Source organism: Morone saxatilis, unplaced genomic scaffold (genome assembly GCF_004916995.1).
Source record: "Morone saxatilis isolate NCDOM2014 unplaced genomic scaffold, NCSU_SB_2.0 Contig1, whole genome shotgun sequence".
Classification (NCBI taxonomy): domain Eukaryota; kingdom Metazoa; phylum Chordata; class Actinopteri; family Moronidae; genus Morone; species Morone saxatilis.
Genome location: NW_023339651.1, coordinates 5,101,491 through 5,128,040, shown reverse-complemented (window position 1 = coordinate 5,128,040; position 26,550 = coordinate 5,101,491). Strand labels below are relative to the sequence as shown.

General features: G+C 42.5%; 1 protein-coding gene across 2 annotated transcripts in view; it reads left to right on the top strand.

Annotated features, from left to right (window-relative positions):
* sdk2b (sidekick cell adhesion molecule 2b) overlaps window positions 1-26,550 on the top strand; it is a 241,703-nt gene that overhangs the window by 199,142 nt on the left and 16,011 nt on the right. For both annotated transcript variants that reach the window (XM_035672191.1, XM_035672198.1), the window contains 29 exons: window positions 298-465; window positions 868-970; window positions 3,172-3,348; window positions 4,392-4,528; window positions 5,249-5,396; window positions 6,494-6,634; window positions 7,443-7,624; window positions 8,255-8,370; window positions 9,552-9,747; window positions 10,170-10,268; window positions 11,670-11,861; window positions 13,631-13,752; window positions 13,900-14,009; window positions 14,940-15,090; window positions 15,211-15,448; window positions 16,292-16,407; window positions 16,604-16,892; window positions 17,430-17,624; window positions 18,405-18,606; window positions 19,001-19,104; window positions 19,946-20,016; window positions 20,684-20,816; window positions 21,483-21,539; window positions 22,216-22,317; window positions 22,594-22,709; window positions 23,109-23,295; window positions 24,720-24,857; window positions 25,253-25,462; window positions 25,550-25,675. In XM_035672191.1, coding sequence (XP_035528084.1) covers window positions 298-465; window positions 868-970; window positions 3,172-3,348; window positions 4,392-4,528; window positions 5,249-5,396; window positions 6,494-6,634; window positions 7,443-7,624; window positions 8,255-8,370; window positions 9,552-9,747; window positions 10,170-10,268; window positions 11,670-11,861; window positions 13,631-13,752; window positions 13,900-14,009; window positions 14,940-15,090; window positions 15,211-15,448; window positions 16,292-16,407; window positions 16,604-16,892; window positions 17,430-17,624; window positions 18,405-18,606; window positions 19,001-19,104; window positions 19,946-20,016; window positions 20,684-20,816; window positions 21,483-21,539; window positions 22,216-22,317; window positions 22,594-22,709; window positions 23,109-23,295; window positions 24,720-24,857; window positions 25,253-25,462; window positions 25,550-25,675 — 4,326 coding nt within the window. The remainder of the gene's footprint in view (window positions 1-297; window positions 466-867; window positions 971-3,171; window positions 3,349-4,391; window positions 4,529-5,248; window positions 5,397-6,493; window positions 6,635-7,442; window positions 7,625-8,254; window positions 8,371-9,551; window positions 9,748-10,169; window positions 10,269-11,669; window positions 11,862-13,630; window positions 13,753-13,899; window positions 14,010-14,939; window positions 15,091-15,210; window positions 15,449-16,291; window positions 16,408-16,603; window positions 16,893-17,429; window positions 17,625-18,404; window positions 18,607-19,000; window positions 19,105-19,945; window positions 20,017-20,683; window positions 20,817-21,482; window positions 21,540-22,215; window positions 22,318-22,593; window positions 22,710-23,108; window positions 23,296-24,719; window positions 24,858-25,252; window positions 25,463-25,549; window positions 25,676-26,550) is intronic.

Here is a 26,550-nt window from a genome sequence, read left to right as displayed (position 1 = left end):
ACACACACACACACATACACCAAGAGATTATGATGCCTGTTATCTATTACACACGGGACCATAGTTTGCCGTGGCTTAACAAATAAAGTGTGATTGGATTCTTTTACCGGGATTTACTCTGAGCCAGGCTTTTCATGTTTTCAATAGCAGATCAGGGGATACACTTTCCTTGTTTTTCCTCTCCTATTCTGGCCCTGAATGCCTCATTTTGTTCTATTTCCTTCCATTATCTCTACATCTATTTATGTATCTCCCTTCTCATCTGTTTCTCCCTCCTCTGGCTCTTCATACACTTAGGTGAGCGCGTGTTGGCCAGTGGTTCTGTCCAGCTGCCCAGGTTCACCCTGCTCGAGTCGGGCAGCCTGCTCATCTCCCCCTCGCACATCTCAGATGCCGGGACCTACACTTGCATGGCGAGCAACTCCAGGGGCATCGATGAGGCGTCCGCTGACCTCGTGGTCTGGGGTGAGTGTGCAGGGTTAGATAGACCAGGGCTTTCTCATCCTTTTAAAAACACACTGATGTTGTCGGTTGTAAATGCCCGAGCAATCCTTCACAGAGGTTGGGAAACAAGGTTGTGCCATGTAACAATAAAGCCGCACTCAATTCCTTCAGACACAAAAGCACTGTTCTGTGCAAGTTTGGAGTCATCATCGAGGTGTTTTCTGCAAGAAGCCATCAAGAAACAAAATACAAAACAGCAGCATGTCATTTTAACTGAAATGAGTTTTTCTGAAATTTGTTTGTCATGTTTTTTTCCTTTGTGTTGTTCTTCTCAAGAAAGACATTTTGTAGGCTGTTTTCTCTTCCGTTACCTTCCTCATCTCTCTCTCTCTTTCTTTCTTTGTCTTCTTTCTGTCTCGACAGCTCGCACCCGGATCACCACCCCCCCACAGGACCAGAGTGTTATCAAAGGAACTAAAGCCATTATGACATGTGGAGTCACACACGACCCCAGCGTAACTGTCAGGTATGAGTGTATATATTCATATATTCAACATATCAGTATTTATAGTTATTTATATAGCACTTTGCTAAAACAGATGTCATAAAGTGCTTCATAATAAAAGAAAAAAGAAACAATGAAAATAAATTACAGACACAAGAGTGAAAAAAAACAACAAAGGGAAGTCTTAGCAGGTTGATCTTAAGCTGCTTTTTATAGGGTAAGGCTGGCATTATCCTATATTTTATAGTAAACTAATGAAAAGACTAAAATCAACATAATCTCCGAAGTTTTTAGTTTCACTTTTTAAAAAAGGCTCAATCATTTCCTATAACAGCAGGGCCCTGCGTTTTTTTTAGCAAATGTTACTCAACCAATTGTAAATCGTGCATTTGTTAGAGACTGTTTTCAGCGGTGTATTAATACACTGACTCACCACCCAATGTGTCTCATTGATGTGCTTTTAATCGTTCTGGGACAACAACAGAGCTCTATGGCGCAGAGGAATAAGCTATCTCAGGTTTTGGCTACACAGGCAATACTTGTTAGTGGGATACATTCATTGTTGGTTTTGATCTTTTCATGGGATTATTTTACAATAAGAAAAATATGAAACATTGCCTCCCTTATCATTTAAATGTGTCCACAGTATCCATAGATCACAAAGGAATTATGTGTGGAAAAGTTAAGGGGCCACTACCTCAAAGCCAAAGTATCCTTTGGTCCGACGTTCAACCGACAAGCCCAGATCAGAAGACCTTTGCTAATGTATGTGGGTGCCTGACCATCCAGACAAATCATTAATTGGATACTGATTCGGAAATCCCATTTGCACATCTGGCCAATACCTAACAAAGCACAATTATTGAACCTTTTCATCCTATAGATCAGTTAATGAAGATGCTTCATCATTAATTATCATTTGCTGTATTGTTGGTTGTTAGTCATTTATTACCCTGAGCAAGTATTTATTATTTAACTCGCTGTATTTTATTCTCTGCTCCTATTGTGCTTCACTTCCCCCGCAGGAATGTTATGGTTATGCTCAAACACAGAGAGCTTTGTCCCCGACTCGTCACCTTGAAATGCAGTTTGTACAAAAGCAGACACGTGTTAAGCATGTTTGTTGACCGGCGAAGTGCATGCATGTCATCACAAGAAAGCCGTTCTTAAACACCTCCAGCTCACAACTGTTGAACCAGTGCAACACAACCCTCTCAACAGACGTTTTACTAAACTCCAAGCTTGTAGCCAACATCAGTAGCGATCAATGGACCATTCTGTCCCTTTCTACTCAGAAGAGAAGGCTACATCTGACGCCACGTTTGAGCTGTGTAGTTTTGATGAGTGTTTGATATGCAGCCGTCAACCGCTGTGATGTGCATGCAGGGCAACTCTGATGGCGAGTTGGAAGAGGCGGGGGTTGGGGGAGGGGGGGTAAAATACCTCGCTAATAACATATTATTCTCGAATTGTGGTGGAATAAAAGGCAAGCAAACTCCTCTGTTTACTTGTTGCTTTTGCTGTCAGAAAGAGCTAACCTATCATCTAAAGCTGTACGTCGTAGCTCACACTCCAGCAGGTGGTAACTAAGTGGGGCTGTGGAAATCTGGTAGAAACTGCTGTTTGTGATGCATATGTTCATACACTTCATTGGGCACTAAAGAAATGTGCTGAAAAATGTGCACATATGAAACTCAGTTTGCAGTGAAAACTAAAAGATGGGTATATTGAGCCGTTTTGCCTTATTTTGTGCTGCCTTCAAAAGAATACGTGTTTGTTCAAGTCCACTCACAACTCCCCAATGACTCTGTGTGCAATCATGCTGTAAAAACACATTCACTTTGAACACACCTCTTATTCTTTTCTGTCCACTATTCTTCAAGATAACGTTTTAGATTTGGGATTTGCAGACTCTGGCTGGAACAATTTGGACAAAGATTTCCCAGGGGCTACTTTCTGTTTCCCTTTGGTAGTACTCAAAGACGAGTGTTTGGGATGATTCCTGTTTAATTGATTTTTTTGGGAAAATTGTTAGAGGCTTGCACCCCTTGCCCTGTTGCCTGATTACCCATTTCCAAAATTCGTAAAGCAGAGGTGGTGAGCAATACTAAATTGTGATAGTAATATTCACTGGTAGTCGTCTGATACTGTTGAAGGAATGAAGATGCAGTAGATGATTATGATGTTAATGACACTACCTGACTTATGACCTTTTGTTTCAGGCATGTCTGGGAAAAAGAGGGCTCGGTGATCAACGTCCAGTCCATCCCCCGCATGCGATTGGATGCAGACGGCACTCTCCACATCTCCCAAACCTGGTCGGGGGACATAGGCACATACACGTGCAGAGTCACCTCGGTCGGCGGCAACGATTCCCGCAGTGCACACCTCCGTGTCAGGTAACCACCCTTTGCCTCCGTCATTTGCCTGGCTTTCTATTTTTTTCTTTTCCCTTTTTTCTCACATTCATGTTCCTCCAATATTCTCCAGTGCAAATAGGCACAGGAAGGAACATGTTCTTTGAAGCAAAATGACACGTACACAGACACACCCGCGCACGTACACACTCACACGCTCACACACTCACAAGAGCCAAACACGTGCACGCTTACCGCCACCAACCTTTCACTGCCTTTCTGCCTGTTCTTATTGACACTTCTGACTCATTTCCACTTAAATGACACCTGCTCTTCCTCACCTCCGCTGTCCTCATTCTCACCCGACACACTTCCAGCCCCAGGGGACACCCCCCTCCCATTCCCTATCCGCACACAGACACACACTTTCACTCACACACAAGCACTTCTACATTGTTTTTGTCATCTCAAATCTTCTTTTTCTCCGAAACCGTGCACGCTGCTGTTGTACTTTGGCACACGGCGTGTCACTGCAGCAAGGGTAAACTTAATATGAATGAGACATCTGATGTCTGTCTGCTAAAGTGATGGACTGACTGACTGATTGTGTGTGTCTTTCTTTCTGTCCCCCTATTGGCCGTCTCGTTTGACTGAGTTTCTCTCTGTATCCGTTCATTGCAATAAGGTTTATCTACCAATCTGTCTGTGCTTATCTGAATTTATGGCTGAATGAATTAATGATCCCCAGCTTTGGCCTCGTTTATTCACGTCTCTGCCTGTGAATTTTCTTCCTATCCGTCTTTGTATGCCTTTCAATCCATTTCCCCTCTCTGGTGATGTCTATCTCGTTTTGTTTGCCTGTGTCCATCTTGACAAGAAACCGTCTTTGCTGTCTTGTCTTGCCACATTTCATCACCTGTCTAACTAAAGATCGCTCTGTTATAAAATATTCAGCTTTACTTCAGATTTGTAGAAGAGACGTTGAGAGAAGACCGAAATGCTCTGTAACTCTCTGTCCCCACAATGCATTTTCTGTGATAGGAGAGATTCTTTTATTTATCAAGTGGTCCCAATGTTCCCTGCAGGCAGCTGCCCCATGCCCCAGAGAACCCTACAGCCATGCTGAGCACATCTGAAAAAAGAGCCATCGACCTGGCCTGGGCCAAGCCTTTTGATGGCAACAGTCCCCTCATACGCTACATCCTGGAGGTTTCTGAGAACAGTAAGTCTCGCCGTCCCAGTCATGCATCTACTGCATCCTCCTCTACCTTCTGTGCTTCATATCCTTGGTGTCACAACATTAACATTTATAAATTTTTTATAATGAGCCGCGCTTAGGCGAGTGAGAACTCGGCTCCTGGAATCAACATTGCAGCCACGAGTGAAAAAGACGTAAAATGTTTCTATGCAGTCGGGCTTCTGTGATGTCAGTATTTTCCCCCAAGAGCTTAAGTGCAAAGCAAATACAGCAAAGAACTTGAAAAAGAATTTAAAAGCATGATCAATAAGACTAATTAAGAATGTCCATCATTGCTTTTAATCTCAAGTTGGATGTGGGAGCTGCACTACAGTCTGTCACTTTACAGCTCTGCATGTAACAAGCATGTTCAACTTGAGCTGACACACTGTAGAACTCTGTTGGGCGTGTAATCTGCAGCATGCCGGGCTCTTGCTATTCTGTTTCTCTTGCCTCTTTTGTCTCAGCGTGACTTGTTTTATCGAATGAATTAGAATTTTAAATTGTGAACTGCCATGACAAAATGATTGCGGGCATGTGAAAGTGAAAATCCCCTTCTGAATATTAGTGAAATTGCTAGAAATGTCTCCTTCCTGAAAAAAAACATTACATTTTATGGGATGTTAAGGCGAATGGCTAGCATAGCAATGAGTAAGATGTGTACGTGTTGAACAAGGTGTAAAAACTTGGTTTTCTTTGTTCTAGATGCTCCCTGGGCCATCCTGCTGGCCAATATTGAGCCAGAGTCCACAGCAGTGACGGTCAATGGCTTGATCCCGGCGCGCTCCTATCAGTTCCGCCTCTGTGCCGTTAATGATGTGGGGAAGGGGCAATTCAGCAAGGAGACAGACCGGTGAGCTAAAGCCAGATCCTGTATCTATTCCTATCTCTCCACATCAATACTATACCAGTTTTTTGTCATTTTTGTGCAGGTCCTACAAAATACCAGCATACGCTTTCCACCAATACATTCTTTTGTAGTTTATTTATTAGCACACAGTCAGTTAGCAGTAGCAGTGAGAAATCTTTTGAATGTCAAAATACCAGAATCACCTGTAGAACTTTGTGGTTGTTAGTAAATAGTACATTGTCCTCATGAAATACGTTTCCGAGACAACCGGTTTGACTGATCCCTTCAGTCAATAGTCGGTGAAGAGGGATATACGTGTAAGCCTACCAGAGCTGATACACACACACACAAACACGCACAAATCACATGTAAATACACATTCACACACACAAACGCCCTATACGCTCTCGCATTCTGAAAGCCGCAGGAGGGATTTAGGTTTGAGGCAACGTTAGGTTTGGCCTCTCTGCAGCCTCACACAACTTCAAGCACTCCTTCCTCCCACTTATCCCCCTCCCTCCATCCACCAGTCTGTCACGCTGCCTCACGCTGCCAGCTCCCTAGCCAGAGGAGAGCCACGGGGGGCTCCGTCTGTGTGTTGCAGGGGGGCTGGCACCGAACGCTCTGTGACGCCATTTGGTACGAATCGCCACCACTGATCTCACTTCCATCTCTCATACGCATATTCTCCACAGGCACGGCTGTGTTTTGTCAGGGTAAATATATAGCATTTTGGTGGCTGAATAGCCCAGGCATCCTATGACGTCCCGCGATGTGGTAGTAAGGTTGTTGGATATGATTGGAAGCAGAAGCACACAGGGAATCTTCAGGGTTCTTAACAAGGGAAACAAGTAGGGAAAATAGTGGTAAAAAAAATAGTAGCGAGACAAGGAAAAAGATGATTTGTTGAAGTGTTTCAGTTGAAATTAAACACATATTTAGCTTTAAACTGACATGTTTCTCTTGAGCTCTCTATTACCATATTACAAAGTTTTATGTTTTTAGCTTGAAATAAATTAAAGCTATGTTCATGATGCTTTCCAGAATGAAAATGTTCTTTTAATCCTATTTCTTTCTCTTCATGTGTGTTTATTCCTCAGTGTGTCTCTCCCAGAGGAGCCGCCCAGTGCTCCTCCGCAGAACGTCATTGCTAGTGGCCGGACCAACCAGTCCATCATGATCCAGTGGCAGCCTCCGCCAGAAAGCCACCAGAACGGCATCCTCAGGGGATACACCGTCCGGTATTTCCTACTTGACTCAAAACAGCTCTTAATACATACTACTAATAATAATACTCTATGATACAGGAATGTAAAGTTTTCGGAAGAAAGCTACTGGAAGAAAACTTGCTCTGTTTGCCATGGCTATGCTAATTGATTGATTAATAATTTGTGACATTGGGAAATTAGTATTTGCACTTTCTGTATTAACAATTATAGAGAAATATAAAGTCCTACCCTTCCTTTGTACACTGTCACACGCTAAAACCCCATCCAAAATTCTCTTAATCCATTTAATACTATTTTTATCTTCATTTCCAGTCCATTATCTTACTCTGGTAAGCTGCTGGAATTAAGTCACACACAGTATGGTTCACTTAAGAGCCCCTACAGTGTCAGTTAACACAACTACATTTAAAATATAATTTAGTCTGTGAGAAAACTAAAATTTAATGACTGGTTTGACTTCAAAAAACTTTAGCGTCTCTAATAGGCAGAGTCAGCAATATGCCAAACTGACTGTAAATCCTGTAAACATGTAATTAGTTTGGTTTTCTGTCAGGCTTTTTATTCATTACATCCAAATGAAACAGCAGGTGCTTTCCAGACAACAGTGCTGTCAGTGGTTTTTAATTGCTTGTTTGCTGGTGCTTTGTCTCCCCCTAGCAGGGGCTCTAGTGTACTGCAAGTCTTGGCTCAAGCAACAAAGTCCTTCAATGCCCTCTTTTTGTCAGTGAACCATCTAAAATATCAAATTCAGAGCACAAACACAGAGTTTTAATAGTTTCAGTTTGTGGCAGAATTCAAAGTTTGTGTATGTGTGTCTCAGGTACCGTCTGACTGGGCTGCCTGTGGACTACCAGATCAAAAACATCTCCAGTCCAGATGTGACCAACCTGCTGCTGGAGGACCTCATCATCTGGACTAACTATGAGATTGAGGTGGCTGCCTACAATGGGGCGGGTTTGGGCACTTTCAGCCATAAAGTCACAGAGTGGACTCTGCAGGGAGGTGAGCACCCCTATCATCAATGTTATTGATCCAAGATGGAAGCTGATATGCTGACTATTTTCATTCTTAATCTTTGAATGTTTCATTGCCAGTGAGTCAGCATTTGCAGGTGCTAATTTAAAGCAAGGTTCTCTTTTAAGCATGATGATTATTCATGATTAATAAGGCTGGGATGCAACATCCTGCAAGTGCAGTGTTGTTATTATACACCAACAAAAATTCTTCTACTCCGAGCATCGTGTTTATTTTTATCTCAGACTGAAGTCATCTACTAAAAGCCAGTGCTGACTGATGTTCAACTGAATTAGCATTAAATCTTGCCTTTGTGTACGGACCACACAAAGGCATGAAATCCGTCTGAAATCCATAAGCAGCTCGCACAGTCACAAACAAACCCACAGAGAGCCCTGGTATTAGGTGTAAGTGTCATCAGAAAGAGAGCGATGGCAGTATCTGCCCTGACCTGTGCAGCAGCGATCAATACTGACATCAAAATAGATGCAGGCAGACTTCCAGCCAGTCAACTGAGAGGTGCTCTCACACCTTTGTTTTTTGTCTCTCCAATTCTCCTTTTTCATCCCTCTTCTTCCCATCCGCTTCTCTTTTTCTGCCTCTGCTCGTCCGCCCCAGTACCCACCATCGCCCCCGGTAACGTGCAGGCCGAGTCGGTCAACTCAACGACTATCCGTTTCACGTGGACAGCCCCCAACCCTCAGTTCATCAACGGCATCAACCAGGGCTACAAGGTCAGTAGCTGCTGCGGTGCCGACACCAGCAGCCATCACGCCATTGACAGAACTGTCAGAGCTGAACTTGTAGTATCACATATCCTGTGTAGGAAGAGGCGGGAGAAAAGCCAAGGGGCAAAAGATATTTGGCTCCATCATGAACGATGGACTTTGTTCACCCATTTGTCAGTCGGAGGTCATTCTCTTTATCTTTGCAACCATTTTTCATTATGTTTTATTGTGAAGCTGTGCGCACATAATGATAAATGTCTTCATTGTTTTGTCATGGGCTCTTGAATATAGTCTATCTTTCTGTCTCTTGTGTATACTTCATTGAAACAAATGTACCGTAACCCACAGGGAATCATAAAGCCACTTCCATAGGGTAGTTCTATTTTTCCATTGACCCTGTTGAGACTTAATTATGTCATTGGGAGTTTTTTTTTACCTGCATTTTTGTTTTTCTGTTCAATAGTGCTCCACAGGCCATACTCAGCTGGGTGGAGGGGTCACTGTACAAACCAAATCTGAATTTTAACTACCAGATTTTCCTCCAGGGAGATACCTACGCGGCAGCGAGAAAGAATGAGTTAGAGAGTGTGAAAGGTGATAGAAAGTGAGGCAAAAGGAAGAATGTCAGGAGAGATGGAAAAAGACAGAGGGGCAGAAAGAGAGGAAAAAAAGGGGATGAGTGGCAGACAGTCAACCATCTATCCTTCTGACTCTTGCTAACTCCTTACTTCCCTGGAAGCTCCCTCACTCTGGAAACTGGAAACAAACCCAATAGATCAGCCATTGGGACTCATTACCTAAGCTCCTAATTGGTCAATCCAGGTCTCATTTGTAGATGGTATATGGTCCTCAATAATCAGCATGCATGATGGGATGCTATCATGCCTCTCTTGAGGCTTAACTCTCTCTTCCTTTCCCAGTCTTAGTGGAGCTATTTAGCCATTCCCTCCCAGTCAAAACCTCTTCAGGGCATCTTCCAAAATATATTTGGCAGAGCTATGATGCCAAATAACTCCTTAGAGTGGCTTAGGACTACCGGAAAGAGACATTACTGTTAGTTTTGTGAGAACAAATGTGTGAGAATTATTACAGGAAAAATGGTTAGCTGCTGCTTTATTTTTGTCTGTCTGGGTAATTTTTTCACGCTATTCACACTTCTTTCTTTTTTTTCTGGTTTACTGTTTTAGTTGCTGGCCTGGGAGCCTGGCAGAGACGAAGAGGTTTCTATGGTAACAGTGCGACCCAACTTCCAGGACAGCATCCATGTGGGATATGTGATGGGTCTGAAGAAGTTCACAGAATATTACACCTCTGTGCTGTGTTTCACTACACCTGGAGACGGCCCCCGTAGCCCGCCCAAAGCATTAAGGACACATGAGGACAGTAAGTGACTTTTCTTCCACAGTTTTCTCTCCTGTGGTGGCGAGGGGACACGAGCATTTCACAGTAACACATCCTCCGGGCAAGATCTATTATTCATGCAGAACGAAGTTGTAGAGAAGTGCTAATGACTGAATATATTCTGCATCCAGCCAGGAACATCATAATTGGGACTTAGTTCCCTTAGAGGTTGTTGGTTAAGCTCTAAAAACTCTTTAATTTTCCCCAACTTGTCATCAGACAGTTTACCAACAATTAACTTGTTTTTGCTGCTTTTATTGTAAACACATTTATCATGCAAATGCTGTCAACAATTTGTGGTTATGTCCAGTAATGCCAACTGATGAGCAGTGAATTCATACTGTATTCACAGTGTCTCATTTGCCCATTGGCCTTGCTCATTATTCTTATCTGTCCCTGTCCAGCCCCCGGTGCTGTGGGTCACCTGAGTTTCACTGAGATCCTGGACACCTCGCTTAAAGTCAGCTGGAGTGAGCCCGGCGAGAAGAATGGAGTTCTCACAGGTACATTCACTTCACTCCCAAATTACACTTATAGTAAGTCAAGATAGGCAGTAGGTAGCGGTGTATCCAAGGTGGTATTTTCCGAGACTATTCACAAGAGGCACTAAGGCTGAATTGAGACTGGAAGATTTTGCTGCACGTTGCATTTTAACAGCCTCATTTAGTGAGCCCGGGACACGTAGCTCTTAAGGTGGGTACACTTAGGACAGCTTCTTTCTTGTTTGTTTGTTGTTTATACTATTTGTCTCATTGACATACTGATGTTACTGTCTTATGAGCTTATAAGACACTAAATACACCACTGCAGCTACACTTGAAAACGCATGAAACATTGCAAACAAAGAACATTGTCTCCTCTCCCAAGCTGTGCAAATTAAATCTGTCTCCAAAAAGGTGCCCTTCCTAAAACACAACTCAGGTCTTTTGTAATAGGAGAAGTAAGAAGTGATGAAGAGCATTTTACGAAAAACAAGTATGGCCCTTGTATCATAATATTGTATTAAGAACAATAAAACATAAAATGGACTGTTTTTAGTTTCATCCAAATTAGATAACCAACGAAGCCATTTCTCCTCAGGGAGACCATTAAACCTTCTTGTTTCTGTGGCTAACGATAGAGTACCTGAATATAACTGCGCACAAAGAAAGCATTGGCTTTTGGTTAAATTTAGTTTCTCATAAAGCTCTCCAATGGTTGTTTTTTATAAGACAACATGTTTGCAGTTTTGGTTTGTTTCATACAGTCAACTTTTTGATGCATAAAGAATGATTTCTGCTGAGACAAATATGATACTGTAAAGAGTTTTGCAAAGATTTCATCTCACTTGTCCAGTGACGTACATGTAAAATGTCCTAATTAAACATCTTTCTAGTCAGTCACTGATACTTCTGTTCCAGTTTGCTTATTTCACTCTGTACAAACTTTGAGTAAAGAACAAATGCCCACCAGTGACATTAATACATTAAGTGTTTACAAAGGTTGAGATTTAGTAGCATATTGTAAAGTGTTTTTCCCCAACATTTTAAATGTGCCACACACTCCCAGGAGACAAACACTGACATGCCATGTGAAATTATTGATTTGGCAAGAAATGCTGCCTAATGCCTTATGCAATCACATGAAAAGAGCTGCTGGCCAAGGAGCAAATTGCATTAACTTTGAGAGGGTAAGCGTGTGTGTGTGGATGGGAGTGGGTGGAGGATGTGTGTGCAGGGAGGTATAATCACAGGCTGATTTAATTTGCTATATTCAATTTTTGATGAAGTTAATTTAATATTTCTGTTAGCTTGCCCCGTAGCATGCAAACCGAGAGTCGCTATTGTAGTAAAGCTGCTGTCGAATTTTCCCTTAGAGGATTCTCAGTCTGTCGCTGTCAACCCATCTCTTCTCTTTCTCTTCAGGTTACCGAATTTCGTGGGAGGAGTACAACCGAACGAACACCAGAGTCACCCACTACCTGCCAAATGTGACCCTAGAGTACAGGGTCACTGGGCTCACTGCTCTCACCACCTACACCATTGAAGTGGCAGGAATGACCTCCAAAGGCCAGGGCCAGCTGTCCTCCTCCACCATCTCCTCCGGTGTCCCACCAGGTCAGTAACCAAAAAATCTGTACAGATTCTTCAAGGTCCAGTGAGCAGGATTTAGAGGCTCATTCTAAAGGTAACCAAAACATAACAATTCCTATATTCAGGTGATAATACACTAATGAAAACACTGTAATGCACATTATATTTCATTTCTGCTAATAGATCCTGCTAAATATTACACACTGGACCTTTAAATGACAAAAAAATACTTCTCACTTACCCCTTGTGATATCAAGCTACAGTACTTTAATTCCCTAGTATGGATGAAGCCCACACTGGATCCTATGTTTCCCTAAATGCAACGTGTGGCATTTTTCATTATAGCCTCTCTTGAATACCCTCAATCTCCACATCTCCAGTTTATAATGCAGGCTTTCTGTTAACATTTTTAAGTCTGAAGCCAAGATAACACAGTTAACCCCTATGAAGTCATCGGGGTTAATTTTTCAATAGCTGGGAACCTTTATTGAACCTTCCTTTCCTGCATATTTACTGTTTCACATTAAACCTGGTGAACACACTCCATGTTGTCTGGCGCCAGACACAATGAAACCGGACCCCAGTCACCTGAGCTGGGACGGAACAAAAAAAAAACACAACCAATACACATCTGTCCCACATCGGCAAAATAATAGCTCCCACGAGAGCATTAAGTACAATTACAGTGTTTAATGATTTCATATTTGCAAAATTGTGTAATAGAAATACAATGCCCACGTCAATTACTGGAGCCGCATTCATACCCTGTGCATCTGTGAGACCTGTGAAATGACAGGCTGTTATATTGAGAGCAGGCTTCAGAGCAGCAGTTATAGTCCCCAGAATGGTGATTACTCTCATTGTATATGTATAAAGAAAACACCTATGTGCCTCCAAATGTACCGTAACAATCCAGCTAAAAGCCATCTCAATAATCAGTCATGCAAATGATTTAGAGGTGGTAATTTTGCCACGGCACATATAATCTGCATTCCATTAGTGTTGAATACACCCGCATTTAAGCAATCTTGGAAAAAATTGCTTAGTGTGCCCATGGGGGTAATTATATCTTTTTAATATTAGCCCAGGGTCCACACTCCAATATGCCACAATTTGACATTAATATCTTCAACTAGGATTTATGAAAACTATATGTTATGTTAGGTTTATCTCGAGGGGAGCATGAGTGGAAAAAAAGAAAATGAATGAATTATTTTATGTGCAAGCACATTCTAATACGTAACTACCTAGACGCACAGAAAAACATGAAAATTCACACACAAACAAACAATGATATTCATATACACAAAAATCCCCCCCGCTGTTCGTTGAATTCACCATTTTCAGATTTGTTTCCCCTTCCAGGAAATAATCCATTCTTATTGTTTACTCAGCCCAAGTGTAAACAGTAGGGTATCAGATTGAATCGTATCTCCAGATAACTGCAGTGTAATTGACATTCATGGCATTGTCTCCGCCTGTGTACTGTGTGTAAGCATCTTTTCCAAATCTAATCTGCTTTTGCTGTCTTAGCTGAAGTTAGGAGGGCAAGGGAAAAGAGAAATGAGTGAGATCGCCGAGCAATTCATCTGTGTGCAGTATCTGTGCGGCCACAAGAGGGTGCTGTGGTTGATAGATTTTTCAAGCAAAGTCTACAAACCAGAACCACCCTGTGTGACACCCAGACACACATCATACACCTATAGAAGAAGCAGTTATTTGTTCCCTCAGTCATTTTTAGTCTCTTCCTCACTTTGTCCAACTTTGGTTCTTTCTTCTCTGCTCCTTCACAGAGCTTCCCGGCCCTCCTACCAACATGGCGATTTCCAACATTGGCCCACGCTCCGTCACCCTGCAGTTTAAACCTGGCTATGATGGAAAAACCTCCATTTCCCGTTGGCAGGTTGAGGCCCAGGTGAACCAGATTTAATATGGAGCTGAAGTTCCAGTTTCCTAATCATGTGATATGTTACTTTTGGAGTCATCTTGGCAGTGTTTGCACAATGTTGCTCATTAAGGTATCTATCTGTATTCATCATACTCTCTGTTGTCTTTGCCCAAGGTGGGTGTGGTAGGAGAAAATGAGGACTGGGTGACGGTCCACCAGGTGTCCAACGAACCTGAGGCTCGCTCCTTAGAGGTGCCAGGTCTCAACCCATACACCTTTTACAGGTAGCCTTCTGGGAACAGTGTCTGCCTCCATTTATCTGTAATGTGCATCTGAATATAACCAATTTTGGGTCAACAAAAAAAACAGTAAATGTACTCAGACTTGGCCTAGATGTCTTATTTTAATCAATGTCCTCAGCCAGACACCCTGCAAAGGAAATGTGTTACCAACAAGTACACAAGTAGTTCAGTACACATTCTCCAGTAGTAAGACTTTGGCCCAAAATACATACAATTTTAATCTGCTGCCACTATACTGTTAACTTTTGTACACAGGATATACATACACAGCATAGTACATTATTTTAGTCATAGAATGGCCTTATTAGGTATGAACCCGCTCACGATTTCCCTAGTATAATCTAACGCCAGACAACATTAAGCATGTGCAGATTGTGACAAACAACAGATAAGGTGTATGTGCGCTTCAGTATCTCAGCTAAAAAATTCAGCATATCCCAGGAGCCTTATCTTATTCTCCATTCCTTTGATTTGGATACAAGCTTGTTATGGATAGTGTGATTTTCAAATTATTTTTACAGCGTGCACACAATCTTTATCTTGGTGCAGTCTGCTTGTTTTCCATAATCACATTCAATATAACCGATGAGCATTTCACTGAGCCAATCCCCGAAGACCTACAACAGCTATAGTTCTCATCATTCCAACATCAGTGCTGCCACTTTACATTTGAGTCGAGTTAGAGCTCATGCTGGATCAAAATTTTGTTGTTGTTTTTTTGCATATTCAGAAATACTCATTATAATACTGTATTCATATCCAATGCTCTGATCTCAGTTCAAGTGCAATAACGCTCATGTAAGAAGATGCACAGTGCAAGTACTACAGTAGTTTTGGAAATTCATTTTTTGAGTTGCCAGATTCTGAGCTGTGATTTCAGGTTACATTATAATGTTTAACTCCAAACACCAGGTTCCGTATGCGCCAGGTGAACATAGTGGGCATCAGTCCTCCCAGCCAGCCCTCCAGGAAGATCCAGACCCTCCCAGCTCCTCCTGACATGGCCCCCGCCAATGTCACCCTGCGCACCGCCAGCGAGACCAGCCTCTGGTTACGATGGATGGTAAGCTGGAATCTGTTTCCCGCCTGCATACCGTCTCTGAATTACTTCCTCAGTCTAAGGAGTCTGACTTGTTTTGACCCATCTTTTCTCTCCATGCCCTCTCTCAATGTCCGTGCCCAGCCTTTGCCTGAATGGGAATACAACGGGAATGCAGAGCAGGTGGGCTACAGGGTCCAGTACTCCCGTGCTGGCTCACAGGGCCGGGCGCTGATCCACATCATCGCTGACCGCCAGGAAAGAGAGTTTACCATCGAGGACCTGGAGGAGTGGACAGAGTACGAGGTCAGGGTCCAGGCCGTCAATGGCATTGGAATGGGGCCCTGGAGCCAGCCAGTCAGAGGCAGGACAAGGGAGTCTGGTGAGTTAGCACCTTATTAGTCATTTTCAGTGAAAAAGACCAAAATCCAAGAGTAAGAGCTTAATTAGTCAAAAGCACCTTTGTTTGTGTCAGGTTCTGGCCAAGAAACAACAATGAAATGAGGATTTATTATAAAAAAAAAGGTGTTTGTTTTACACCCAAAAAAAGCCCACAGCAACAAACACATTGCTGTACCGCCATATTTTCATTGATTTTCTCAAAAATGAATTACTTTTCTGTGTAATGTTTTTGCAACATCTGTGTGCAATATCAAAATTATTAGTCATATTAGATATGACAGACAGGCGCTTACACTTTACACTTGCCATATGTCGAATGTATGTGCAAGTCTTTTTAGCCGCCCACCCCTATTTAAGCAAAGACTGTTCTTTTCCCTCCTCTCTTCTGCTTCCACATTGCTCACCAGATACTGGGTAGTCAGGAATGAAAGGAGTGAAAGACGGAGTCTGAGGAAATTGAGAACACATGGACTCAAATGTGGAATTCCTGTGCTCTTTTTTTCCACTCACTCCAGCAGATTCTTGGGAATCAGCGTATTATGTCCAGGGATGAGTGCCAGGGAAGAGAAAAGGCCTATTCTTGAGTCTTTCTTTTTACAGCAGGCGTGGAGGGTATACCAGGATATCAGAGGCTGTGTGCAAACACACATGATATAACCATAGCAGATCACTCAAAATGTGTCTCTGTTGAATACATATATCCACACGATAAATAAGCATACACACAGGCAGTATGAAAAATCAATTTTTTTTCAGAATGTATGGCAAACAATGGGCTATTCAGGCGTAATGTTTTCACCTCTCTGCTCTGTTTGTTTTCCAGTCCCCTCCTGTGGACCCACCAACGTGTCTGCCTTCGCCACCACCTCTAGCAGCATCCTGGTCCGCTGGTTTGAAGTTCCCGAGCCAGACAGAAATGGTCTCATTCTGGGCTACAAGGTCTGTTTGTGCTTTTTTTTATGTTTTACAGTTATTCGCCATGTATTTACTGAGCAGTCAAAAATCTCTAATTAGTTTTTAGAAATGTCAGCTATTTTTAGGCCGCATACAAAGCAGCAGGGTGACAGTATGTGAGGCCAGTTCCTACTTAATTCCCCCGTTTTCTCTTCATCTCCTGTCTCCTCGCTTCGAGCAGGTGGTGTACAAAGAGAAGGACTCTGACAGTGCAGTCCACTTTTGGACGGTGGAGGGGAACGCCACACACAGTGTCCAGCTTACTGGTCTGGGGAAATACGTGCTCTATGAGATCCAGGTTCTGGCTTTTACACGGATTGGAGATGGACGGCCCAGTTCTCCACCCATCCTGGAGAGGACTTTGGATGATGTGCCAGGGCCTCCAGTGGGTATCCTGTTCCCCGAAGTGCGGACCACCTCAGTCCGGCTCATTTGGCAGTCTCCCTCGCAACCCAATGGCATTATACTTGGTTAGTGCTTGTCTTGTTTTTTATATCACGGTCAGTTTTATTTATTGAAATGTTACTAGAAAATCTGCCAAATACTGGACACACAGACTTCCTTGTTTAAATTTGATGTAGCACCAGGCCCACCGGTGTAATTCCTGATGATTCTCAACATACTTTTAATGTTTTTTCAGCTTGATGGACTAGACAATGTCAAATCTTTCTAGCATTTCTGCAGAGGGAGTTGAATTCTCTTGTAAGCTAATTGGGGATTTCCTTGTGAGCATTTGATTCATTATACATCTGTCAGATAATTTATTTTAAACTGTACAGCATGACAGACGCACACAGTAGCATGCAGAAGCAGATGCTAATGGAATCATTTCAGAAGAGGCAAAGCTGCTTGTTGCGCAGTTTGCTTTTCCTCATATTGTTAGGAAAAACTACACAAATAACAAATGCTTCAAAAGCCTAAAACACATTTTTCAGACTAGATTTAGTTTAAATCTGAGCTCCTTATGGCACCTCCATTAAGGCTGTTTGTCGCCAACTTCTCTCCAGCCTACCAGATCACATACCACCTCAACTCCACCAATAGCAACACAGCCACAGTGGACGTGCTGAACCCCAGCGCTCGCCAGTACACAGTGACCAGCCTGAAGCCGGAGTCCGTCTACGTGTTCCGCATCACGGCACAGACAAGAAAGGGCTGGGGTGAGGCCGCCGAGGCTCTGGTGGTCACCACGGAGAAAAGAGGTAACCATAACTTACTGAATGTGTGGTATATTTTAATACTAACACATTAGAGCGCTGAATATGTGCCGCAAGATCATACCACAATAATTTACATGAGCACACAAGAAAAAGTCATTATCCCTAATGGTGTTTTGCAGAGTGAAGTGTTATTTTGAAGTGAAATGGTAACATCATTTTGCAGTTCACTCGCAAACAGGAAACTGATGCAGTGACATTTGTATCCATAGTCCTGAGAGCAGACACAGGTGTGTGATCTCAGTAATGACACACCTTGTATAGAGCTGTGCTAAGCCATCTTTGCACATTTCCAGTGCACAGTCCAGTTAGCAGATGTGTTTTCTAAAGGAGTGTTTGTGCCCTGTGGGTGTTTATCGGGATACGCTCTGATGCAGTTGTGAAAACGAATCAGTCCATCTGCTTCCCTCAAGGCATGTTGTGGATTGTTTACTCTGCAACTTTCATTTCTCAGCTACTTTTCATTCATCAGAAATGCACATTTTTTCCCTTGTCTGTGCAATATAGCCCATTCAAATGTGGGCGAAAGAGCAAAAAAGGGTTTTTTTTTTCTTCTCAAACCCATTTCTAAGAGCTCTCACTTTTTCACTTTTCATTGCTCCATCCTTCCTTGTATTCCTTCCTCCCGACACCCATTTCCCATTCACTCCTCCAATCCTTTTGATCCCACTCAATCCTTTACGCCCAATTATAATGTCTCTCATCCAAACCCTCTGTTACACAATGTCTCACATACACCTTCTGCCTGTGTGTCCGTCCTTGCAGCTCGTCCCCAGCCCACCAGTCGTCCCATGGTTCCTCAGGAAGACGTTCAGGCCCGCCAGGTTTTGCTGTTGTGGGAGCCAGGCAGTGACGGTCTGTCTCCTGTGCGTTACTACACGGTGCAACATAGAGAGCTTCCTGAGAGCAACTGGACAGTTCACTCTGCCTCTGTCAACCATGAAGCCACGTCCTACATAGTATCTAGGTAGGATGTACTTTCCTGCCAGAACATTTCATCCCCTTTGTGAATAGAAATGTTGTTTTTAAATATATTAGTTTTCTTTAGATGTAGAGAGTGATAAATGAAACAGCACTTTATCTGCCCACTGCTACATTCACTTAAACAGCTTTACTACACTCGTCTGGGCAATCCAACAATATCCTTATATGGAATAATGTTTCCAATTGACAGTCTGGTTTAGAACATAAACAATGGTATAAACTAGTCAAAAACATTTTAGGGTATTAAGAAAGTAAATTTGTGGTTCCTGCAGTGAGACTACAGTTCTCCTTTGATGTCTGTGACTCAAAAGGTTTAGGATCCAGTGCCGTAGCTTATCATCAAGATTGATGTGCTTTCCTGTGCTTCCGTCCCTAAGGCTGAAGCCCTTCACATCCTACCAGTTCAGAGTAAAAGCCACAAATGACATCGGGGACAGCGAGTACAGCGAGGAAAGTGAAGCAATCACAACTCTACAGGATGGTAAGATTGACATTGTGAGAAAACATCCTTATTCAAAGTGTGAACAGTTTGACATTTTGGAAAGTACTGTAGTGACTGTATGGTAAACATAAGGCTACAGCCAACAGCTTGGCTCATTTTGAAGTTTTTAAATCCAACCTACCAGCACATATAAAGCTCATGTTCATCTGTTTAATGAACAACATGGGGAGTTATGTGCAGGGCTATTTCTTGGCGAGTGAAGTGACTACTTGGAATATCCATTGGTTGCCAGGCAATCTTACAGTACTGACAAGACTAAAGGAAGTCACTGGGTCCAAGAAATAGTCCTGCGTGTAACAGCAATTCCGCATATTTCCCAAAATGTCTGACTATTCATAATAAAAAGATAAAGTTTCTGTAATGTGCTATATATTTAACATGACAATATCTCAAATAGACCGTTTGCACATATTCTCTGTAGATATTTATAGGTCAAATATATTCACACTGCCTCACCTCTGCATCACTATGAAAAGGGGTTTAATGTCTGCATGAATTAGCCTATTGTTTGATTCAGACATTACTGGCAAAGGCAGCAAGTGATGTCATGTGCGCACCATCTGCAGTTACCATGAGACAAGAGGGCAACATTAAAACCTTGGCAGAGTTTCCCCTGTGGCGCTTTAACCATCTAAAGAAATGTTTTGTCTACTAATCTTTCAAACTGCTATTTTTGACTCATCTGTCAGTGGCTCTTCTCTTTTAGCTATTGTGTGTTTATGCTCCATGAAGGCCACTGCACATTGTTAGATTTAGCATCTTAAATTGTGCACATTTTCAGGTCAATTTAGCCCATTTTGTCTCACTTTTATTGCCTCAGCGCCCGACGAAGCGCCCACAATCCTCTCTGTCACGCCACACACAACAACGTCGGTGCTGATCCGCTGGCAGGTAAGTGGAGACGATATAACTGTTTGTTTTATGTTTCATTGTTTTCAAAATCCATGAAAGTCTGAGAAAGTAGCTTCTAATGAGAGAGCATGACAGCACACAAAGTAGGCCTATACTTACAGGCTGGTGCTCTACACACACACACACACACACACACACACACTCTACTTTATGTGTGTCTTGACAAAAAAAAACACCCTCACCCAAACTCACACCTGAATTAACAGGTCATAAAGAGGAATACAGGAGGCCCCAAGCCACAATTTTACTTTTATGGAGAACACTTGTAGAGTTTATAAGGATAGAGAGGTACTTGTTTTCTCTATCTACTTCTCGCCTCTGGCCCTGCTCTCTCATGTTCAACCATGGGGGATTTCTCCATGTGACTCACCTGTGGATGAGCTCAGTCTGGGAGAAGATTTTTTTTTTTTTTTTACTGTTTGTCTCATTTACTGTAAGTCTCTTCACTGACAGTAAGTCAGAGACTAAACACAGACGGATGAAGTGGAATTTTACAGTGAAGAAACATAAAGGTAAAATGCCTGTTAAAGTAGAATTACATGACCTCATTAAAACTGGGTCACACGCAGTATTCTAAGCTATTTCTGGAGTTCAGTTCTGCAGAGATCTGCATCAGACCTTAACTCCCCCATCTCTTCCCCTGCAGCCCCCCTCTGAGGAGAAGATCAATGGCATCTTGCTGGGCTTTCGGATTCGATACCGCGAGCTGCTGTATGACCGTCTCCGCAGTTACTCTGTTCATACCATCAACAGTGCGTCCACCTGGGCTGAGCTGAACGGTGAGGAACCACTGCTGTAGTAAAACTGTAGTAATCTACCACCTGCACTGCTGGTTCTTTACACAATTACATTTGGCAATACAAGTATGGGGTTTTCATTTCAAACAACTGTCGGAGTCTGAATTTAAAGAACTGAACCTGGGACAGAAATTGCATGTCAAAATTCATCCAGCAATTGGTGTATTGGGGAAAAAAAAATCAAATCTCAGCTGGCTTAACTTCAGTAGCATTTTCATACAATTATAAGACTCCGCCATGGTTGATTACTCCTGCAGTCTTTATGTGTCAGCAGCGCCATTATTTCCATCAGAGGAAAACTTTCACACAGCCCTATTCTGTTCCCGAGATCTCCCCGCTGGTCTTGACACTTCACAGCAAAACATTTCATCTTGTGATCAGCAGCTATCAGCTGCAAGCTATTATTAGGTTTATACTCCAGAGCAGCTCAGTTTGTACTGCTCTGTGTAACTTAGCCTATAATTTTACTCTTGTTGAGTCATTCTGGGGCTCTCTCAGAGCTGTGATCACTGTGATTGTGTGGTTTTCTCTTCTCAACAGCGAAAATATTAGACTTTGGACACTAATCCTATTGTCTCTCCACTCTCTCTCTCTCTCTCTCCTTGACCTCTTTTTTTATCACTTTTACTTTCTGCCTCTCCATCGCAGCCCCCTACAGCATCCGGAATCTCAGTGATTCAACTCTGATTCAGTACGAGTTGGACAGTAAGTTTTGTTATGTCTCTGTCCCGCAAAAACACACACACATGCACATTGTGTACTCAATGATTCAATCCCCAAACTAATTAGGTTTTAAAACAAGCTATCTTTCTGTTGGGTCTCACCATATGTCTCCAGTGCCCTGCTGCCTTGAATAGTGATACAGGAAAAACAGAGTGTTGAGCAAATTAACAGAGCATTTGGCTGCTTGTATTCACATCGCATTGGTACAAACACTCCTTCTGAGGCCAATGGAAGCACTCTGTATACAGAAATTCTTGGACACTGTGTACACAAGCTCTCATAGTCCAATATACTCCTTGGTTTGCACATGTCAGTTTATTTGGGTAAACAGTACAAAAGCAGATGGCCAAATTTTTTTCCTGTAACCTTGTAATTTTGTATAGCAGAATGAGTGTTTAGTTCCCAGTAGCAGTGTTGTGTGAGTGGGTGGGACTCAAGTTAGGGATGATATCCTTATTACTGCACTACTTTTACCAATTTGAAACCAGGATGGTGGTGCAGAAATGTACGGCAGGGTGGTGGGTCAGCAGTGGAGCAATGACAGCGACGTGTGCGGATAATAAAATTGGGGATTTCAACTTTTAAAAAGTGCAATTCACAGTTTGGTTTTAAATATAATTCCCAACTTTATATCCATGATTGTTTGCTTCTACTGCAGAGTTAAGTAAACACAAGCGCTATGAGATACGCATGAGTGTGTACAACGCTGTGGGCGAGGGGCCAGCCAGCTCACCACAGGAGGTGTTTGTGGGAGAAGCAGGTATGTACGCTTCCTGTCGTTTCAATGTGCACAGTCTCAATCACAAAATTATTTTACCACACTCAAGTAGATTGCATACAGCAGCTGCTCCTGACAATCTGGGTGTTGAAGTAATCTCCTTTAGAAGCATGCCAAGATTTCAGGTATAATATGTATGTTTTAAAGCCCAGGGCTGTCCTGTTTATAGTAGTGATACCAGAAGTTAAAACAAACACTTAATATGTTAAAAAAATGGTCTTCTAATGTATAGTTGATTTGTGTGATGCACTTCAACAGTGCCTACAGCCCCACCCCAGAATGTGGCTATTCAGTCTGCAACAGCCACCCAGCTAGATGTGACATGGGACCCTCCTCCTGTGGATGCACAGAATGGAGACATTCAGGGTTACAAGGTAAGAGTCACACTTTTCTAAAACTCTCCAAAAAAACATCTGCAAAGGGGCAACACATTTTATGGGCCTACTTCCCAATAAAGCAACAATTTTGTCTTCTGTTTCTATCATAATACAAACATTTAAATGTTTTTGTGATTCACAGGCGACTACATTTAATGTTAATCATCGTTAAATGCACATTTTTATCGTTTTTGCTAACTTTGTTTTCCAGGGGGGGCTTTCAATGAAAGGTTTAGTCTGCAGCTCAAAAAAACATTTACAGGAAATAAAATGAAAGTGTTTTCCCTTAAGAGAGATTGCAATTGTATAATTTCAGTTTTATAGAAGCAGAAGTATTCCCTGCACAGTACGTAAAGACATACATTAATATCTATTTACCTCTCTTTTCCCACGTAGGTTTACTTTTGGGAGTTCCAGCGCAAGAATGAGACAGAGCGGCTGCGGACTCTGTTCATGCCTGAAGGAGGGGTCAAGCTGAAAAACCTGACCGGTTACACCACCTATATGATCAGTGTAGCCCCCTTCAACGCAGCCGGGGATGGACCCCGCAGCCCACCAACGAGAGGGCGCACTCAGCAAGCAGGTATATCTAAGCGCCAGATACCAATAAATATGCAAATTCTTTATCCTCCGTGAATGAGTGCAACAGTCAGGACTACTGCAATCATGCAATGTAGTAAAACAAATATTTCTGTATGTAATGAATGAACGCATGATGGAGAGGTACTGAGAAAAAGAAGACAAGCTGAAGACAAATGTGGTAGCAGGATGACATCACTAAAGCAGATAAATTAGAGCGCGTACAGCCATGTTCATTCATTTTTCATATTTATGCGCTGGTGGTGGTGGTGCTGATGTTAGTTTGGAAATCCCTGAGAGTTTTTTTCTCAAAGCAGATGAGTCAACCATGAGGAAAGAATTTGTTGTTAGGATGATGCTAATCGTTGCTGTCAGCATGCCAAACGATGTTAGCGGAGCCACACACTGAGCATAAGTTCCTAATCAGCAAACCCACTCTAAACCCACTTGCTGAATCTCCTGTTTTGTCTGAAAAGTAGATGGTATGAAAATTGTTTGAGCAAGCTTACTTTCTGCAGACACGCTATGTCTACACGTCCCCACGAAACCGCCTATACCCATCTTTCTCTCTCTTTATTTCTTTTTTTATTTCTTACCCCCTGTGTAAAAGAATCAAGTTTTATAATTTTGGTGCATTTTAATATTATAATATGGCCCAGTTTAAAGGGGAAAAAAGGATGATGTTCACAGCTTCTCGCTTTCCCTCATGGGTCACTGTCGTGAGAGGAGGAAGCAGATGACAAGTTGGAAAGGGGGAGGAGGGAGGAGCACTGTGGAGATAGTTATCCCAACTTTTTAGAAGACAAAGGACCTTTGTCCATTGCAAGCGTCTCAACTGCTGCTCAACAAGTTTTCACAACTGCAATTCTGGATCTGCAGTGACAGCAGCATTTTAGACCTGCAGGGGTAGACTTTGCAAAGAGAAAAGTACTCACTTTTTTTCAATTTTGCCAAACACACAAAGAAAACTGCAGCTTCAACACTCATAGCCTCTGGGTAGCGCAGATGTTAATATCTCTGCAGGGATTATTGTTTGCCTGTAGGAGATGACCTTAAGTTTTTATTGTTGAGGTTAAGTCAATCTACTACAAAGTTATTAAATTTAAATAAGTCATTCACCTAAGATTAAGCTAACTTGACTAACAATATAGTTTCAGTTCTTAAAATGTGTTGTGGAAAATCTGTCCAAACTTGGAACGTACAGCTTTGAAATATAGTATTAATATAAGGTATTAGCAAATATTATGTTGGCTAACTTGCTGACCCTTTGTCACCCGGTTATCTTATAGTTGTGGTTTAACTTTATTATAGGCTCTATAATGAGGCCTCCCTCACAACCTTTGCACACATTTGTCAATAGAAAACCTATACGCATACCTATTGTATTGACTATTTCCCATGTATCTTTTGACCTTTGACCTGTTCCAGCTCCCAGTGCTCCCAGCTTTATCCACTTCAGTGAGCTGACCACCACCTCGGTCAATGTGTCCTGGGGCGAACCCACCTTCCCTAATGGCATAATTGAGGGCTACCGGCTGGTCTATGAACCCTGCACCCCAGTAGATGGTGAGCTCTCATTCTTGCCCATTACACTTTTCTCTGCTTAAAATGGCTGCAGGCTTCTATAAAAGCTTTATGCACACTACAAGATCTCTTAGGGTTGTAAATTAAAACTTGTATAGATTTTAACTTTAGCTTTGATCCATTTAACTTGGTCAAAATCTTGTGGTGTGCATTTTTCTTGGGCTATAAGCTAATCATCCCTGTGACCTTAACAGCTTGTATGTCATTGCAACCTTTTACATTCTATCATCACAAATGATATGTGACTACAGTGCCAAAATGCATACATAATTGCCTCTACTAATTCCATTTCTGCGTGTGTGTTTGCTTGTGTTGAGTGTGCTCCCACATTGCCTGGCCTGTGTAAGACCTGCTCTAAATGTGGTTTGTTTGTCTAGAGTCCTCAGTGGCCTGTGCCGACTGTCTTCACTCCCCCTCCCCCCCAGGCGTCAGTAAGACCGTGACAGTGGATGTAAAGGGGAGTGGCCCCCTCTGGTTAAAGCTCAAAGACCTGGCTGACGGCATCACCTACAACTTCCGCATACGTGCCAAGACCTTCATTTACGGGCCCGAGGTGGAGGCTAACATCACCACCGGCCCGGGAGAAGGTAGTGGTCGTGATGTTTGTTCATGAACATTTCACATAAGTCTTTATTTTAAAAGCTTTATTTCATTACTGCATTATTCTTCATCAGGAGCGCCGGGACCCCCTGGGGAGCCCTTTATCACACGCTATGGTTCGGCCCTGACCCTCCACTGGACCAGCGGGGATCCAGGACGCGCTCCCATCACGCGCTACGTGATCGAGGCCAGACCTTCAGGTGTGTGTCTCAGTTGTATCAAGACACATCACCTGCTTTACTCATGAAGTTGTAAACCCTAACCCTTGTGTTAGCCCCCTTGATGGTTTGATTGAGGAAAGTGGTGTAAAGTGTCAACATCTGCTGCCCCAGTGCTTATGTCACTGGTATTTTAATGGATTATTGATCGTGGCACTGCAGTTGAGACAATTGGCATCCGGTTTCAGTCGTGATTGACAGGCCCGGCAGGGTTAAGATGGTGATGGATGGTGGGTGACTCACAGGGAGGGATGCGTTTGACCTCGTTTGAATGAAAATTCAGGGGGGGTGCTTAGTGCTAGATTTTAAGAAAGATTAGCAGCTCTGTTGATGATGATATATCAAATAGCATAGGTTAATGCCCAGAGGGGGGATGAAGATGGTTAACCTCACACACCCCCTTCCCTCATGCTCTCTTATCCATATGCCAAGGGCCGTAACTCTCTGCAGTATCATATAAGTTGATGACTTTTTCTTTTTGTCTTCAGATCAAATTACATCATCTTTTCTAACTTTTGCCAAAGTTGAGAAACATGACATATGAACATTGGTGCTTGTTTATGTTCGTGTACCCCATTAAAAGAATCAAATTTAACATTAATGTTTACAAGCAGCGCAATGTGTAATAAATGGTCTTTGGCAGGATTTCCAAAGCAAACAGCAAGCCATCTAACATTGCTTCATTTGAAATATGGCTGCGCAACTATTTATGATGTAGATTTGGTTGCTGTAAATTTCACAGGAGCAGTGAAATTGATGGATTGTGTAATATTTGTAGGAATTATGAATTACCCGGGGAGCTGGCAGCCAGACCGAAGCCTTATATCAAACAAACAAACAACCTGTTAACAAAGACA